This window comes from Ciona intestinalis, chromosome 2, assembly GCF_000224145.3.
Source record: "Ciona intestinalis chromosome 2, KH, whole genome shotgun sequence".
Taxonomy (NCBI): domain Eukaryota; kingdom Metazoa; phylum Chordata; class Ascidiacea; order Phlebobranchia; family Cionidae; genus Ciona; species Ciona intestinalis.
Genome location: NC_020167.2, coordinates 5,265,167 through 5,283,479, shown reverse-complemented (window position 1 = coordinate 5,283,479; position 18,313 = coordinate 5,265,167). Strand labels below are relative to the sequence as shown.

The 18,313-nt window shown below is 37.2% G+C and overlaps 4 protein-coding genes and 2 long non-coding RNA genes across 8 annotated transcripts in view; 2 read left to right on the top strand and 4 right to left on the bottom strand.

Annotated features, from left to right (window-relative positions):
• The first annotated feature begins 58 nt into the window (after positions 1–58).
• LOC113475798 lies at positions 59–888 on the top strand. Its single transcript, XR_003397576.1, has 2 exons — positions 59–407; positions 829–888. It is a non-coding gene; the product is annotated as an uncharacterized LOC113475798 (long non-coding RNA).
• On the bottom strand, positions 189–822 carry LOC113475797. Its single transcript, XR_003397575.1, has 3 exons — positions 733–822; positions 508–654; positions 189–425 (listed from the first exon to the last, which is right to left on the bottom strand). It is a non-coding gene; the product is annotated as an uncharacterized LOC113475797 (long non-coding RNA).
• Positions 889–1,442: 554 nt separating the features above from the next.
• On the top strand, positions 1,443–2,771 carry LOC100185163 (fatty acid hydroxylase domain-containing protein 2-like). Its single transcript, XM_026840648.1, is given in 5 exon segments — positions 1,443–1,611; positions 1,699–1,820; positions 1,968–2,170; positions 2,230–2,335; positions 2,601–2,771. Coding segments are annotated over 5 exon segments (711 nt in total). The 5' UTR covers positions 1,443–1,502.
• A 591-nt stretch (positions 2,772–3,362) lies between these two features.
• Positions 3,363–5,137, bottom strand: zf(c2h2)-110 (zinc finger protein). The gene is given in 5 exon segments (NM_001078447.2): positions 3,363–4,100; positions 4,225–4,330; positions 4,491–4,693; positions 4,811–4,932; positions 4,990–5,137. Coding segments are annotated over 5 exon segments (699 nt in total). The 5' UTR covers positions 5,087–5,137; the 3' UTR covers positions 3,363–3,929.
• Positions 5,138–5,555: 418 nt separating this feature from the next.
• On the bottom strand, positions 5,556–12,510 carry LOC100187530. Its single transcript, XM_002123544.4, has 6 exons — positions 10,504–12,510; positions 10,250–10,384; positions 8,096–8,298; positions 7,689–7,827; positions 6,860–7,038; positions 5,556–6,654 (listed from the first exon to the last, which is right to left on the bottom strand). Exons 1-6 carry the CDS (start codon positions 10,533–10,535, stop codon positions 6,092–6,094), a joined length of 1,251 nt encoding a protein of 416 aa, XP_002123580.1. The 5' UTR covers positions 10,536–12,510; the 3' UTR covers positions 5,556–6,091.
• A 91-nt stretch (positions 12,511–12,601) lies between these two features.
• LOC101242989 (lysyl oxidase homolog 3A) overlaps positions 12,602–18,313 on the bottom strand; it is a 7,537-nt gene continuing 1,825 nt past the window's right edge. The window contains exons 1-12 of one of the 3 annotated variants that reach the window (XM_026840645.1): positions 18,042–18,276; positions 17,225–17,354; positions 16,558–16,744; positions 15,866–16,047; positions 15,292–15,453; positions 14,545–14,728; positions 14,094–14,180; positions 13,584–13,740; positions 13,317–13,517; positions 13,169–13,232; positions 12,800–12,911; positions 12,602–12,736 (exon numbers count right to left, since the gene is read on the bottom strand). In XM_026840645.1, coding sequence (XP_026696446.1) covers positions 12,711–12,736; positions 12,800–12,911; positions 13,169–13,232; positions 13,317–13,517; positions 13,584–13,740; positions 14,094–14,180; positions 14,545–14,728; positions 15,292–15,453; positions 15,866–15,961 — 1,089 coding nt within the window. In that variant the 5' untranslated portion in view covers positions 15,962–16,047; positions 16,558–16,744; positions 17,225–17,354; positions 18,042–18,276 and the 3' untranslated portion in view covers positions 12,602–12,710. Of the gene's footprint in view, positions 12,737–12,799; positions 12,976–13,168; positions 13,233–13,316; positions 13,518–13,583; positions 13,741–14,093; positions 14,181–14,544; positions 14,729–15,291; positions 15,454–15,865; positions 16,048–16,557; positions 16,745–17,224; positions 17,355–18,041; positions 18,277–18,313 lie in introns of those variants that run through there. The other 2 variants (XM_004225689.4, XR_003397574.1) reach the window with 2 other exon arrangements.

Genomic DNA, 18,313 nt, shown 5'->3' with positions numbered 1-18,313 from the left:
AAGCTACACTGTTGGGATATGCAGTCGGGCGGATCGCTGTACAATAACCGTCTATAATTTTATATATGTATTCTATTTGAATAAGGTACTGAATAAGTAGTCATGCCAACTGCTGCAACTTATATATATCGTCGCATACGAATTAACAATGAAGATATAATCAGATACTGTTCGAGTCATTGCAACACAGATTTAACACTGGCCGAGTCGTCCTTGTAATCGAGGCTAGATATTCCAAAAGGACAATTGGGATTAGACCCTACGAGACTAGGGATAGCGTTCAACCTACTGCGTCTAGAGACTCGCACGCCGTGACGATCGAAGCATCGCAATCCGAGCGACACCTACTGAGGAACAACCTCAAGCGCTCAACTTAACCAACTAACTGCTTCAATAGTATAATGGTGGTAGGTCAATGATAATATCTAAAAAAATAAAATCATCTAAAACAGTTTCATTTAAACTTCTATTGATAAAGGTAAATAAAAAATATGAATATCGGCTTACCTTCTGTTTGCATTTGTGTGCCTACTCTCTCTTAAGCAGTTTAAGTAGTATGTTTGATAAGTCAGTATCGTTGACAGCTTTAATAGACCTCTTGTAGTTAGCTCTAACGTTCTATGCCGCATTCACGTTTTCATTTCACTCGAAATACTGTTAAAACTTTTACATTAACACTATAGAGATACTCACTAAGGTGAACAAATTGTTTTTACGGAATTGTCACTATACCTGTAAATAACGATCACAAAACCGATGCCCTGGTGGCACCTTACTAAGGAAACAACTGATCTCAACTTTATTAAATCTAAACTGGTGTTCATACAGTAAAGTAAGCAGCAATCCCACAATCAAGCAATCACTGCGAGCGAAAGAAGTGCACGAACGGCAGAAAATAAAGCGTATCTTGGTTTGTTGCAGCTCAAGGCGTATAAAGCGCTTTTACACCTTACGCTTTGTGAGCACCAGTTTTTAACATAAAAAGAAGACTTAAATTTCACAATGTTACTTATACAATAGTCTTTAGCTTTAACTGTTTTCAGAGTTGTTTACCAGACGCAAACTTTACATAATCAATCAGTATATCAATAATATATACTATGAAGAAAACAAATAATGCGTGGAGATGAGCCAAAATATCCGAACAGCGAGAAAAACAAAAGAACTAAACTGTACTGAAAACAAAAATTGCTGTATCAGCTCAACACATTTATCATAATACATAACAAGACACAAAACGAGTTTATATTTTCATTTAGTGGTACCAAAAAAAGCGTATTTCGGCTTGTTAGGAAAATTTAGGCATCTCTGGTTTGCCGAAAAAATCATGTCCTGTAACTTTCTAGGAACGAACCAACGTACAATACACCATATTGTAGACGTTTTACACCCAGTCGGAGCGTTACGTATACTGCATGAATAGAACAGGATTAAAGGTTTTAATGAATGTTATACCATTGAAGGCGTTTCTTATTAACTATGTATTTATTATTTAGGGTAAAATGTCCTATGTATTTAACTATATAAACAAAGTTGATACTTTCTTGGATGAAAGGTGGTCTACGATTTTGTGGTTGTTTAAATATAATGACAGATTAATATTTACTTTCGGTAAGTTCGATAGAAAGATTTAGCATATGGATGTATATGTTCTGTTCGGAACAAGTTTTGTGGGAATAAAAAAAACTGTTGTTTCAGGAACTTCTTTGGTACATTTCCTATCGTTCTTGGTAATTAACATATTCTACATGTATGTTGATTACAGCGGAAAACCGGTATGGATGCTCAAATACAAAATAAAGAAAGATAAACATTTCCCGGTAACGTTTTTAACTTTGTGAACATAAAAATAAAATTAGCGTTTTTCGTGGCTCGGTGTCACAAAAGAGTATTATCAGTTATGACGTTTTTAATCAACAGTTTCCGTATAACTGTTTTTAATACCAAGTTTGAGTTTATCGTTTAAGGTGAAACCAAGTCGGTTCTTCTGGTGCTGCGCTGTAGTTTTATTCAATGAAATTCTCTCCTGTGTTCTCATCTATCTTTCGTATCCAATCATGAAATACACCGGCATGTCATGTGATCAACCTGTACCACAACTCTGGAAGTTGTATCTGCTTTTCGTTGCTTTCGGGCATTTTGGCTACAGTGCATTCCACTACTTTCACAGGTTAATTTGCTATTTAGTTCCAGCAACAATATTTTCTATGAGTTTACAACTGTTTCCAGGTTAATGCACCATCCTTCCATTTACAAGTACTGCCACAAAATGCACCACGAGTGGATAGCACCCATCAGTATTGCTGCTGTATACTCTCATCCGATCGACCACATTGTAAGTTTCATTTAGTACGATGGGGAAATACGGGATACCTTTAGCACATAATATCCAAATATCCTGATTATGTTTTAAACAATTAATAACGGTCTATGGAAGTCGTGAAGATATGTTTTTTATAATCTTTGAATTTTTTTTGTTTACTACCAAATGGGACGAGAAAATAGAACAACACGGTGTCCCATCTCCCCCCGCCCTACTATATATCGTAAACAGACTCCATTTTATAGCTTGTATAATCTTATGAAATCTTTATATATAGGTATCCAATTTCATCCCTTACTTTATCGGACCTATTCTGCTTGGTTCTCATCTCTCTATTACCTGGTGATGGATTATTTATGCTCAAGCAACCAGTTCAATTCACCATAGCAATTACCATCTTCCATTTTTATCTTCTCCTCAATATCACAACTACCATCACGTTAAGTAAGAATACTTTTTAGTTACCCGTAAAACAGTATACAGATAGACGTTTAAACCAGTGTTTTAGTATTTCTAACTCGTACATCTCTTTTTGTTGTTGCAGCTTTTATATACTTAAGTAAACTAACTTAGCAAGTAATACAATAATATTGTATTCCATTTAATTAGCAAAACTAAAGGGTATAATTCCGTAATGTGTTTCTAGATTCAACCAGAACTACAGTGAGGCTTTATTGGATGATTTTCATCAAACGAATTCCCAATTTCAAAAATCTACTGAGGCAAAAAGACATCGAACTTTTTATGGCCTTACGCCAATCGATATCCAGTATCCGGGATAAGTAAAAAGGGGACAAATATTTAGAACGTGTTTGTACACAGTTGACTATGTTTGATAGTTCGTATTGTGTTGTACAGTTGTACGTAGTTAGATTGTTATACGCCTAAACCTGATTCAGAAATACGTTTACTTTATTGGAGAGGACTTTTCCGCGTTATAACGTTATTTATACGTTGGCGGAATTGACACCGAGCCAGGCAAGAATCTGCTAACGCTGATGTTCATTTTACATATATCTGAATACTAATAAATAAACAATGAGCTTTGTATTTATTTATACTATTTGTATAACAATTGTACCAGCTTGCAAAGAATATCAATCAAGCGAAATTAAATCAAGACACCGAAATTAATAAGCCATGAAAAACTAAAACCACCTAATTCTCTTTTTTATCTTTGCTGGGAAAGAGTTTGGTGATTGGTCCAAACCGATAATAAGTAATGTGTCTCTTTGCTTGGATGGATTTTTTAAACTGAACGTCTGTTTTGTGAACCCAATCTAGAAGACCATTTGTCCCAAAGCACTCGTTAAACCTGAATTAATGAATGAAAATAATTTTTTCATCCTCGCATGGCGGGGCGACGAGAGACATTATACAAGGTTGGTCTTTTTCATACACCTCGTACCCGTAAACGAGCTGCCACATTAAGGTTTGTGGGAATTTTTTTTTATTGCTGGATTACACGGTTGTAGCAGTTGCCGGTAAACGTCTTGCCCAAACACACGCCTTTAATGGTAACAGCGTCGGGCCGAAAGTCCATGACTTCTACGCTATATAGATAGAGGTATAGATTCGATAACCTCTAAACTTATCCGCTTTTCGCTTACTTGACGTGATGATAATCGTGAAATTGTGGAGACGACATGACAGGGAAGTGATAATTACAGTGATGAAGGCACGTTTCGAACTGAGCAATGACCAACCATATCCACACTACTGCTATGTGAGAACCCATAAGAATAGGCCCGACCAGAAGCGGAAGAGCATTTGACACCTGAGAGGAAATGTATCAGCCAATAGTACATTTCCAGACACTGCAACACTGGCATTAGTTTAACGATTTTTTAGACAATGCTGTATGCAAAATAAGAATATTGTAGCATAGTTTAATGACGTACGATATGTTCTATTGGATGAGCGTACGAAGCAGCAATACTGATGGGTGCGATCCATTCATGGTGCATCTTGTGAATGTGCTTGTATATAAATGGATGATGAAATAACCTGTAAAAAGTGTTTTTTACATTACAAAATATAATTGGAATAAATACACTGGGTCGGGTTTGAGGAAAAGCTCTTTAAACTGCAGCACCGACGCGGAAACATAAAACATGTTTTAATAGCATTGCACGGCCAAGTGCTAAGTAAATGTTTAACAAAGTACCTGTGCGAGTAATAAAATATAAACTCGTCAACCAACACAAACGCAACGAAATGCAGGAAACCTTCCCATATTGGAGGCAGTGGTGCCTGACAAGTCATGCCCGTGCATTGCATCACAGGGTATAGAAACAGTACCATACCGCACGACAGGAGTTCATTTCTGAACGCCACTTTGCAACAGTGAAGAAATCTTGCGGGCTCGACCTGGCAACGAGTAAAGTACGGGTTAAGCAATATAACTGACAGCTGTTTTCGCGGTACCAGTTTTCCAGAACAACGATGCTATTTGTATCTCGCGGCATTAATATTAGAAAAGCTTACCGGTATATTCTTGTCTTTCTGTATTTTGTATTTGTGCAGAAATTTTGGTTTTCCGGTAAAATCAAGGAACATGAAAAACGAGTTAACGGCACAGAACGAAAGAAAGAGCACCAGCGACGTTCCTTTTCAAAATACATATATAAATAAACTTATTAAACTTAAATGACATAGCCACTTACCAATAACGAATACATTCTTTTTCTCATTGCCAAACAAATGTAATACGCTGGACCACTGTAGGTTCAAATACGCAGTTGCTTGATTAATGTAATCCATTGTTAAAACAACTGTTCAACTCAAATCAATTGTTATTAAAAATAAAAATAGAACCACCAGAGCTGCTACATGCTACACTGTTAAGTTCCTTTTGCCTTGCGTTACAAATATAGGGTGCAAACATCGTTCCTGCGTTTAATTGCTTTTGTTTACTCAGATGATCACGTGCCAGCCACTATGCTACTTCACAAACAACTATTCTAGTATATACAGCTGGCGGTAGTAATGCAATATAGCTGTTATATTAAATGTTCGTAAAGTTACACTTAAACAGTTTTCTGTGAGTGGGCCACAACTTTTGCGTGGTATAGCGTTTGACCCTTATTGCTCTATGGTATAATGTATAGCATTATAACCCACCTAGAAGCAAAAACTTATAAGCAAAGTGGAAAAATAAACATAACCAAAATAAAATACATCATACAGTCAAAATCATTTATATATATAACCTGGAAAGCATACACACACCAACTTTCAAAACCAATGTATTACTTTGGGTTTATGTTCGCAGTAAAGTAAGTTGCTTTTTCACAAGCAACAGGTAGGGCTTCATTAGCACGAAACAAAGAAATTCAACAGATATAGGAAAACTGTAATAGCCCAAAAGCAATATTACTGATATAGTACTGCGGAGTAGGAGAGGATACTTGTTAGCATCTAAAATCTAAATCATGTATTTGTTGACCGCGTTTTAAACAATTAACAAGGTATTTCAGAGTCGCGGAGCTGGGGTTATATATTTTTGTTAATATTCTTTGATTACTGCTAAATGGGACGAGAAAATAAAATTAAAACATGTCCCATCTTACCCCACCCTAACTTTTTTAATGTATTTATAGCGAGTGTGCTTTGTTCGGTTCAGACTGGAATACTGTCGAATAATTTCCATAGTGCGAAAATTCTCACATTATACTTGTTTAGGCTTACGTTTATATTGGCAAGATAGCTATACAATGAATGTACAGAGTCGTGTGTACGTATATGCTAAATCAATTGATACACTGCTCACGTAGGTCGACAGTTTAGAGCATGTATAATGGCTCTGAAGGCTGATCGCAAAGCAGTCTGCGTTCCGCGCGCAACCCAGCAAAGAACTACTGATGATATAATCTCTATAGCAGAAGAAAACGGGTTAAGAACGTGTTGTGTGCCCGTGTCTTTCATTAAAATGCTCTGGAAAAAAGAAATAAGGTCCCGTATTTCCCGGTAGCCTGTTCCAGCGCCAAAGATCACTGACACGAAGACGAGTGAGAGGATTTTCCTCCGCAAACTCCGTAGCAGCATGCTAGTAGGGGCACGGAATCTTCTCTCCGGTGTTGGCAGCGACCGCCCTGCCGAGTTTTGCACCACAAGATCGTCTTCTCTGGATGATATGTTCCGACTTGCAGTTTCAACCGAATTGTTCTTTACTCTTAACGACTCGACTACTTTAAACTTAAAGTTCTTATAGTCGATGCCGAACCTCACTAAGATAACGACCAACGAGGTAACTGATAGAAACCAAATGACGATGGATAAAATGACAGCGTTGGCATGCATCGGCGGGTCCTTATTTAAACACGTTGCTTCTATAATGATAATGAATGAATTATAAAATATTTAGAATGTTAAGGTGGACAAAATTTCGGAAATTCAATTTATCTATGCGATTTCGGACGCTTAAAATGTAGACCAAAATACAGAAAACGAAAAGGTACTCCTATTCTTATGAAGTTTTTAAACCAATGTATGTCAATGTATTTTAAAAAAAACATAAGCTATATAATTCCTTACTTGGTGATTTGCAGACGTTCATTTCACTTCGTGATACGAAGCCGAACAGACATTCACAAGTCGCTAGGCAGTCTTGCAATGAAAGACTTACTATAAGAAACAAAATTGCGACGAGCCAGTTTACCGAAATCAAGCCCAGAGCAAATTTTGATGGATTTTTCGAGCGCCACGCTTTAAACCTGAAAATAAAATGTGACAGAAACTAAAGTTATAGAGAAGACTCATCAATCAGTAATTGGGTCCAAGCCATTTCATTGACGTATAGGGCAATATAGAAGGACTATCGATCACAATGGATTGCTGTATATTTTGAATTAAACGCTTCGAAGCGGACACTTCATTCGATTTCATTATAACTTCCCATTGTTACTTTCCTAACGTTTCCCCCGCAAACCGCAGGCTATAAATATGAACCGTTCGCGATCGTGGGTGTTTTAAAACTGTGGTTTGTTGGGGTCTGAATATTGTATTCCTATTTGACAGAATTCGGGGCCATTTAAGCATTAGCTTCCTCTACGTTATTTTGGGAGACTTTTATCTGTGGTTCACATATTGAAAACGTAACTCAGTCTCGCTGAACAAGCTTTGCGGTCAAGCTTATTTGAAAGCCTGTGTTGAAACATTGCCACCTATGTTCGCAAGAACGGTTAGAATTTCTCACGCACCCGTTTGATTTTGCGGTTAAGATAGTTTCAGGAACAAAATTGTAAATGTATTGATTAAACGCCCCCGTTTCAACCACATTCTACAGGGTGTTACGGTTTTGCCAATTTATAAAAGAAAGTTCCCACTTGGGCCTAGGTAAGTGGTTGCTTTTAAATCAATTTACTTGGTACGGTGCTGCACCACCGCTGCTGGGATGTCTTCCTCAGGTTGTTGGTAAACACTGAATCCCGCTACTGTTCTGTGTACATGGAACACTGAGTTGCGCATCGCCATTATGGCGAGCATAATCGAGCCAGTGGACCCTGCAACAATTAAATCATTGTAATATGAATTTTACAGTTTTGTGTATGGGTATGTAGTATGATGGGGGAAAATAGGACACATTTTCGTTATATTTTCTTGTCCCATTTGGTAGTAAACAAAAATCATTCAACGAATTATAAAACCGTATAACTCCCACAGATCGTTTTTAAAACACGATTAGGATATTTGGATATTATGTGCTAAAGGTGTCCTGTTTTCCCCCCTTCCCACTACATATGCCATCTGCTGCAGCCTATAAGTACGTACCGAGAAGAAGCGTCATTGACATAGAAATTGAAATAAGCCACCACAAGTTAAGGCCGCTTCCCCAGCTTATAAGTTCTTCATGTTTATACTTCCAAAGTTGCAGATCGACAGAGTATTGAACACACCTCCACAAACAAGACAGCGTGTTAGCGGCTACCACGTTCAGAATGTAAAGGTTCACCACACGTCGATGCAAGTTCCTCCTAAAACAACAACATGTACGTCACTTTATGCCACTGTCAACAACATATGCTCTTCAAACGCGCCCGGTGTCAAATTAAGCGCCCAATGGCACCACAAAACACACAAAACGATTTCAAAAGATCAAAATCGTGACCTTATAAAATTATCAACATGCATGGTTGCCGTGTGAAAAGGGAAACGATATATTTAGTTTGACTGACAGCTACCATGCTTACAAAAACTGCTTATGACATGGGACATGCTGACAGTGACACAAAACGATTCAGAGACATACACACGTGTAGTTGAAAGCCAATTAGCATTGTAGAAATAATGTTTAAATATGTTTGTTTAATTCGCTATAATTATACGGGGTGTTTTATTTTACTGTTTTTTTTTTTCTTCATTTTTGCCGAATATTGGTTAGGGTATGGTTTGTAAGTCATGGATGAAATAATCTGCGTCATAATTTAGAATAAACCTAAACATGTCTATAACCTTCTGAACCCTGTAACACCAGACCATAGGACACATGTGATGCATATGTATGGGAACTAAAAGTTCACACTAAATGCTTCCGCGTACGTATTATAGAAACCCGTCGATATAGTAACAGTTTACCGTAATCGTCACCCGCTGTGTCGGTATGATGAAATGGATATTTCCACTTTCCCATTTAGTCACTTCCTCATACGTACCCAATGCGTCTTAAACTACGTAATGCTCGATCCAGCCTTCACTTTCAAAATAAACCAATTATTTCCCCGTTTAAAAAGTATCAACGCTGTGCCAACGTTTTTGTCGAATTCGAAAACAAGTCTAGATCCAACCAGATAAATGTCTTATTCTCTAAGCCAGTAACATTGACATTAATTATTAAACACGACTAAGCTGAATAAAGTGAACACGGATTTGCGCAGCAATTTCCGACAATATTCCAGTCGACAAATTACGCCTTGACTGTGGCTGTATATGTTATACTGCACACATGTAGTAAATATAAATTTGATTATATTAATTCGATATATCGAACACATGACAACGATAATGTAAATTCGGAATAAATTTGTGTAAATGTAGGTTATTGATCCACGGGAGTTTACTAGAGAAATTTGATTTTTGAATTTAATCTTAGGTCGTAAAACATGTAAATCGAGTTCAAAAGTGTGTACAAATTCGAATTAACGTTACCTCGCGGTTTAGCCAAGCCGATCGTCTTGTTACACAATACTATAATTATTATTCATATTTTGAGGTTTAACAAATTTTGAATCAGCGATTACGAACTTAAAGTGCTTTACACATGTTGGTGTAGTGGAAAGGGGGGGTGGAAGACCTTTAACACATACTATCCAAATATCGTGATCGCGTTTTAAAAAAATAGGGAGTCGTGAGGATACGGTTTTATAAATCTTTGAATGTTCTTTGTTTACTACCAAATGGGACGAAAAAAATGGATTGAAAAGGTATCCCATCTTCCCCCACCCAACTGTATAAACGTTTTTTACCAACAACACTTAAATAAATATGATGGTACATTTGTATACAGTAAGGTGTATCATGGTTAATATTTTTATTGTTTATTATCGTCTCATTTGATAATTTAAAAAAATAGGTATCGAATTAGAGCTATATAGTTGTAACCTAACAACTCTAAAAGATTGTTGTTGGTTGTTAAAAACACGATTAGGAAATATTGGATATTATGTGCTAACCGACTCCATCTTATCCTCAGTACTATATGCAGATATATGTTCGGCGTACAAGATTTCAGCAACATACACCGCGATCGCTCTACTGATGATTTATTTCGTACGAGTTTAAGTAAGTGAAAAATTTAGTCAATTAAAACGGCAATTTAAAATTGTTTTAATGAGTTTTTAAAACGCCATTTTTTAAATGTTCAATAAAAGGAAACAAAAGTCAAGTTTAGACCGCATTGCATTTATGACGTCGGACAGTCAAACTCACCTGAAAACTGTAAGTGATATGACGAGAAACACATGGAAAGGAAGGAAGACATACGCAGGAATACCTTCCGCATAAAACTGTACTATGTTTGGAGGTTCGCATTTGGCGCTGGAATTGTTATGTTGCGTGGTCCAGCTGCAATAACAAAGAGCTTTAGTTGTACACCACTTAACACTGAAGAGCTTGACGTACACTAATGGCTATCACACGATTTAATTCAACTTATGCCAACATAATTTAAAGGGTTATTTCACCTCGAAGTTGCCTCGGTACTGTACGTGGTCATAGTTGAAATGCTAATACCAATATAAAACTGTTTAATTCTTCCGTCCAGTGCTTGACTACTTTGTTAGTTTCTTCAATAAATGGCGAACAAGCGAAATAATATCATATTCTAGTTTATAAATCGCAATCTCGGTCTGTCGCTTTATATACAGTACAGTAGTATTACCAATTACACCGTACGTCTACTACGTCCTTTAATACACACCACTGTTACGTCATATAGACGGGTCAAGCCCGCCAGTACAGGGAAATTCAACAGACGTTGATATGATAGCTTTGCTAAGCACATGCCCCGAAAAAATAGCAGCTAATTCAAGTCACTTCCTTGATCTGCTTTCGTAAACACAACAAATATTCTTCCTGGCTAAAAATTAGCCTGTAGGCGATATTTCAGTATTCGTATATGACAACATTAACACACATGCGTGACGAGCGTTGAAGGGTAACTGATAAATTATTCATAACTGATGGATATTTGCTACGGATCGCAAGACATATATAACTCTTTAACGAGATAAAAGTGTTTAAACATTACTGATGGTTTAAAATGCTGCACTGGAAGCTAAAATCTTCTCATTCTCATCTTCATAAACGACTTTCTGAAAAGTTATATATAAATATTTCGTCATTTTTATCTAAAGTAACGATCAGAGGTGACAGTTTAATTAAAAGTGGAGGTCCGCCTACGCAAAAGGGAGGACCATAAAAGCTGGAAAGCACATTCTCTCTGCGACTACTGTTTCTGTCTCACTCAATCTGCGTCTGCTAGACCTTTGGTGGCGATTAAATTGGAATCCGGGCGAGCAATGACTCGTGTTTTAAAATCGATCAAGCCGATCCACTGTAGCTGTAACTGTCTTAGCGATGAACAAGCTTACTTCCAAGTGACAACTTTAAAACATGAACCCGAAATGGTTACATTCGCCAGCGAAACGACAATAAATAATTGAAGAATCTAAATCGTTACATCGACCGTTGTCTTTTCCACTTCTGACGGAAATAGTGGCCGCAGAAATGACGTTATAGCAGCTGGGAATGACGCTTTGCTCTTGTGAGTTTATCTACCTGACTGCAGTAATGCATGCCGCTATCATTTACAAAAACTCTTAACGTGAACGACCATAAATGCGATTTAATGAGTAATGTCATTAAAGTGTTCATAAATACGTAACATGTGCCATAAGAATTTTAATATGCCTGCGTAATTAAAAGTTGTTTTGGTGCGTAAAACATGACGTCATCAAATAAAATAAGACGTTCAGTTGTCATGCTGGATTTGAAAATGTTTTGTTTGAAACTGAGCAATGTAATGTGGACTGCGTTTACATTGGTCGTTTGAACGAGTGAAATATGGCTCAAAACTGTCGATCAGCGCATCGATGCGAACTGATCAGGCAGACAAATCATCTGACATTAAGAGTGACAATTACGTTAACCAAATAAAGTTCGCTTTACATAGGACAAGCTAGATTTCCCACGGGTCGATTTGCTGCAGACTCGTCGTCTAGCAAACACGTCGTAATTACGTTTTAACCGATCCGTGCAAGCGGTTCACATCGGAAATTATCCGAACCGGAATAATTCAATTTTAGTACGATCGTTGTATACACGGTTAAAAAAGTCGTAACATAAGCTTTACTTTTATAGCAATTCACGCGTGTATAACTTGACGAATATTGTAAAGAAAAATAATAAATGTTTAGAAACATATTTTTGTGCCAATGTACTGTGGTTACGAAACAACAACATTATTTGGTTTAAATATATGTTTTTGTGATACCTTTGTATACTAAAACACATTTTTATTTAGTAATCTATGCTATATGCACAGACTTAATAGTGTTACACGTTTTATATAAAGTTTTACTTCTGGAAATAAGACTTGAAGCTAAAACACGCAATACACGATTACTAACTCTATAATGTATATAGGCCTACATGAAAACATTATCGAAACGGTTTAGGTTAAATGGCTTCTTTTAAAAATGCTTAAACTTATCTATCTATTCGGATTAAATCTGTATTTCCTGCCTAAGAACCTTAAATGACAGAATTAACAAAATTTTAATTCTTGTAAAAGCAATCGGTTTATTCTTTGAAACGGTCGCAAACATTTCGTTTCGTCAAATGTAAATCTGCAGCACATAAACTGCAAGGAATGTAGAAAAATATTTCCTTATGAAGTTTCTCGCTGGTCACTTGCTGTAAAACGATTTAGAGTTAACATTACGAAACCAATATCAGCATACATTACATAATACTTACGTATAAAACAACGGTTCACAACAACTGATCTGTCATTGAGTGTAATCGTGCAAACGTTGTGGTTGTTGTCAAAATCTAATTCTCCAACACTTTCCAATGGATTTAGATTCACCTAAACGGTTTATGTTATAGCAGGGTGGGAGAGATGGGAAACCTTTACATTCTATATTCTGGTCCTATTCAAAAAACATTCAAATAATTATAAAAACTGTATCCTCACGACTCACTTAAGTCGCTGTTAATTTTTCGACTAGAATATTTGGATATTATGTGTTAAGGTGTCCCGTCTCACCCCACAGTACTATATATATATGATGACTAAAAATCTACATGCATTCTGTACAAACGTAAATTTACTTGGTAACTTACCCGAAGATAATACTCTCCGTTGCTTACATCTGTGACGTCAATCCACTGGCAGTCGTACTGAGCACTGGAGGGGGTTTTATATAGAATTAATAAATTCTACATATTTAAACTACGACACTTGTAACTTTTGAAGTTTTAAACAACTTACAAGTACGTATCAGCGCACCCAGCCGATATTCCTTGTGGTGTCGGCGTTGTTTCGGTCGTGCATCTATAACGTTTTGAAACGCCCTCTTGACAAACGCTGTCTTCTAAGCAGAAACTCGCTTTGTGCCCCTCAGCAGCACGCTCAAATGTGTCAATAGATAAAATATCGAAATGAGCAAATTCAGCCATGCTGTGGAAATGACTGCACCGGGATAATAGGACAAAATTATAATTTACAAATATTGACAGGTCAAGCCACATCATTTACCCATGACACGCGTGCCACTCCCAAGCATTGCTTTGGAGCCAAGGTCTGAAGGCAGCAGTTCCTCTATTCCATACACTGGTTGTAAATCTGAGTAATTTTCTTGTTGAGTTCGAGTTGGAAGGATAATAACCGGACGTCGACAAGCAACGCTCTTCCGCTAAAAAGAAATGCAAGCGTGGTGTAAATATCACCGGTGCCTTGAAACAGTGTTTACCGCACATGTCCTTAACCCAAGGAATATGGGTTCAAGGCTCGTCGCTGCTACCATTGTAAGCGTATGTGTCCTTAGGCAAGACACTGAACTCAAATTGTTTTAACCATGGGTTGACTAAAGTCCTAGCCATAAAAAAATGATCACCAACAATGTTATACTCGTGGTAATTCGTTAGCCGGGCACCAGGTGTATGAAATAGAAAACTGTCTATAATGACCGCCGTTGCCCTTCTGGGGGTAAAAATACATTCATTCTTCATTCATATAACATTCAATGATTTATAGTTTAAAACTAACCTGCGCATCTCAAGTAGTTCATGTGTAACACGTCAACCCACATAGAGTTTGTCAAATCCGCCATATCAAGCTGTAGGTCTGGCAACTCTGCAGTAAAAACAAACATAATCCATATAACTTGCGTTGTTTGCTATTGTCTACATACATTTCATATTAAAATACTATAGATCAGGGTTTCTTAACCGGGGTGCGAAAATTGTTCCTATATAGGTGGTACAGCTATGCTAAATCATAAAGTTGGGTCTACACTCCATATAATTAATCCTAGAAAGGGGTGCGGGAATAAGAACCACTTCCATTTAAGTTATGACATTATTCGTTTTTTTTATCTTGTATCCCTACGACTCCCATAGACCTTTGTTAATTGTTTGAAACCAGTCAAGATATTTGGATAATATGCGCTAAAGGCATCCTATTTTCCCTCCACTCTACTATTTCCAACAAGTCTTACCGTTGGAGCAAACCACGCCAACGTAAGCTGCAGTAGTTGTCCAACCACTTCCACAGTCAGCACCAAACGGATCGTAGTTAATGAAATACTCGCATTCACTCAAGGCATCCTCGTTTCCCGTGCAAACCACGTTTGTAGCAACAGTTCGCAAACCTTGACCACTAGCTGTCATTTGCCATACGTCCTACAACGTATAAGTAACGTATTAGAAACAAAATGTTTCGAAAGGAGACTTTTTGTAGTTCAGGTTAAAAGAACAATTTTGCAAACTATGGTTTTGCAGCAATCTTTAACGAAAGAAAGAATAAATAAGTAATTTTCTTTTTTTGTAGCAAACATTATATTAACTTTCTATAGGTATACTTGAATAAATAAATGATTGTAACTTGCTTTATTTTCGCGTGGAGAGGTGTTCTGTTTCACACACCTCGCGTCAGCTTACGAGTTGACGCGTATGCTGTAACTTTGTGGGTGATTATGTTTTATTTTCGTTGTTGTATTTTTGTTGCTAACGATTTAGACAACCCATTAGTGACCACTGGGTTAAACAGATTGTTGTTAAGTGTCTTGCCCATGAATACATACGCCAACAATGGTGCAGCGACGAGCTTTGAACCCATAGCCTCTAACTGGGTTAGAGGCAGGCGCGCTAACCAACTGTGCCTCAGCGCCAGCCATGCACATAACCAAGATTATACCTTGAAAAGTACTTATACTACACCTTTACAACAAACAAATAAACCACACCTGCAAACTGCTGTGTGCATACCCGAGACCCAACTGACGACACACCACTGCAGCTTCTCTTATTGTCCAACGATTACTACATATACTTCCCCAAACACTACCAACACGAACCACAACTCGGCCAACGGAGGGTTGACCTGCAGGACTGTCCACCAACGCGATCTGCGTAAAATTTATATGACATAATTAGAATTGTATCAATTGGTGATATAATTGATTGTTGCTTAAATGATTTAAAATGTACTACCCACAATGTTAAAACCAAACTATGTTTAAAATGCCGACATTTAACCAGAAAGTAGTAATATACTTATATAGGGGAGAGACGGAAGCAAGACACCTTAAGTGCATAATATTCAAATATCCTGATCGTGGTATAAACAATTACCAACGTTCCAAATCGGGTAGAATGAAAAGGCGTCCCATCTTCCCCAAACCTACTACATCAGTTTTCCTTGTAATCGTACACTTACAGTATGCTGTACGTTTTCGCTATCACCGTTTAAAACTCAATAATAGCACCAAACACCTGAAACGTTTTTAAATTCTGACAGAAATGTTTATAACAGCTTACCGATTCTTGATGACCGTAATTTGGTGTATTACACGACACCCCTGCAAGGTTACGTTGCGAACAACCATCCATGCTGTAATTAGTGTAATCACTCATGAGTGGAATGAGCTCGTACTGGCATTGTTCTAGATTGGTTTCGTTGCCATGACAATTAATACTGGAGACTGTGATGGTCCCATGTCCTACAGCGGTAATGCTTTTTGAAGTAAGGTGCTTTTTGGTGTAAGAAAGGTTATGTTTTCAGAAGTAATTAGTATGAAAAGAATGCAGCCTCATTCGGCCATTGACAAATTAGATAACCACAGTAAAAGGTTATGTGTTTAAAGGTTATTTCGTTGCGCAGTATATAGGTACTATAGTTAGTGGTCTGCCTATCAGAATATAGGGTTCGAGGGTCGACTCTGCTACCTTATAAGTTGTCAGTACTGATAATCTTCAGTCAAACATTAAAAGGTGAAAATTTTAAAACAAATAATTACCCACAAAGTTACATTCGTGGTAACTCGTAAGCGAGCACAAGGTGCGTAAAAAAAACATCTGTGGTATATATAAATAACGACTGTCGTTGCCTGGGCATTTATAACGACTGTCGTTCTCTAAATAGGTTACATTTAATCTTTTAAGGCTTATAGCCTAAATATGTGGTAAACGTTTAATGTTTTAAATTGTACAATGTAAGAGAGAAGTGTTACCTTGACCAAATTGAACGCCGGAATAATGTTCTCGAGCAGTTCCATAGCCCAGTTGTCTACATGCAACATTTGCGCTTGCACGGTCCCAGTTGTGGCCACAAATTGATCCCCATACTGAATTAACGGCAATCTGGACGCGACCTACACCAGTTAGGCCTATTGCTCGCAGCCGAATGTATCTTTGAACCTGCATTTATATTATGGAAAATATGAATTTAACTTAATTGTTTGTTTTTTTTATTTATGCCTTTTTATGATTTTTTTGGATTTAAATTAATGCAGTCACTTTAAAATGGGTGTCCTGTATCATACAGCTAGGTATTCGCATATTTACTCGCTAGAACAACGTTAGCACGCATTGGAGGTCGGTTGTTATTCACATTATGCGTGTAAAGAAAAATATGGTGGAGGGACAGTTTTACTTTTAAGAGCCTAATCTTTTGGGGGTATTATTTTTACAGTTTTTAGTTGGTAATGGTACAATAAGGTATTATAAATTATATTATGAATATGACTTTTGCCTTATAACAATATTGCACTAAAATAAGCTAATTCAATTTTGATACGAGCATAAACCGATGACCATGCAAAAAATGCTGTAAGCGATTTACCAAACTTATCGGTATAAACATTTTAGCATGCGAAAAGGGTATTAAAGTTTCTTTACCTGGTTGTCCCTAAGGCTGCAACTCACATACGTGTGACCTGATCGGCATGTGCTGGTTGTCACGTGTTGGCATTCATCCAATGAGCTTTCGGTCCCGGTGCAGCTTATGAGAAGTGCGGTTGGACTGAGTCTAAAATTACATTTTGATCGTGATAAAAAAACTACATTTTGATCATGAAAAAAGACATTTAATACTGTGAGGCGAAATGGTAAAAAATACATAGTAAGGTGGGGGGAAATGGGACACCTTTTTATTCTGTTTTCTAGTCCCGTTTGGTAATAAACCAAGAACATTCAAAGAATTATAAAAAATGTATCTTCACGACTCCCATAGATCGTTATTAATTGTTTAAAACACGATCAGGATATTATGTGCTAATGGTATCCCATCTTCCCCCACCCTACTATACAATACTGTGGGGAAAGATGAATACCTTTAGCGGCTACTGTCGGATATTTCCTAATCGTGGTTTAACAATTAACAAGTTCCGTTTAGAGTTGCGAGGTTACAGTTATATATACAATTCTATAAATACTTATTTGTTTACTACCAAATGGGACGGTAAAATATATTAAAACAAAACCATCTTATTGTCTATTATACAACACTCCCGTCTATTATACAACAAATATAAATTCTGCACAAATGACAGGCGAACAATTGAACATATTTTTGTACGCTATCTTTAAATCGTAAAAACTTGGTCGCAAAAACAAATTAAAATGCGCAAACACTTAACAATCGAAATGTGCTAACACGACTTTTCATGCGCTTTGAAGCGTTGCACTTAAGCGATACAAATAAAACTGCACTTACGGTGCAATAGGTGAATGAGATGTATATCCCGGGTAGCCAAGATTTCCACAAGCCACAAACGAGTTCGCATCACTCCAGTCATCATAACATACATAAAACCACGAGTAACTCGACAATTCGTTTATTTGAACATCCAATGCGCCGCTGCTCAAAGGTAGAACTGGATAGCTGTTGGTTAATGGGAATAGTCGGACGTCGACGATACTCTGAAAACTAACGATTAAAACCGTCCCTGTTTAGTCATTAGTTTAAACAATATAGTAGGGTGGGGA

What these genes read in the sequence shown, in the direction of transcription:
- LOC100187530 (XM_002123544.4), bottom strand. Translation starts at nt 10,535, where the DNA reads ATGACCACGTACAGTACCGAGGCAACTTCGAG. An exon ending in AGTACCGAGGCAACTTCGAG is followed by an intron (nt 10,385 to 10,503) that starts GTGAAATAACCC and finishes TTGTTATTGCAG; the next exon opens with CTGGACCACGCAACATAACA. An exon ending in GAACGTCTGCAAATCACCAA is followed by an intron (nt 6,655 to 6,859) that starts GTAAGGAATTAT and finishes TTATCATTATAG; the next exon opens with AAGCAACGTGTTTAAATAAG.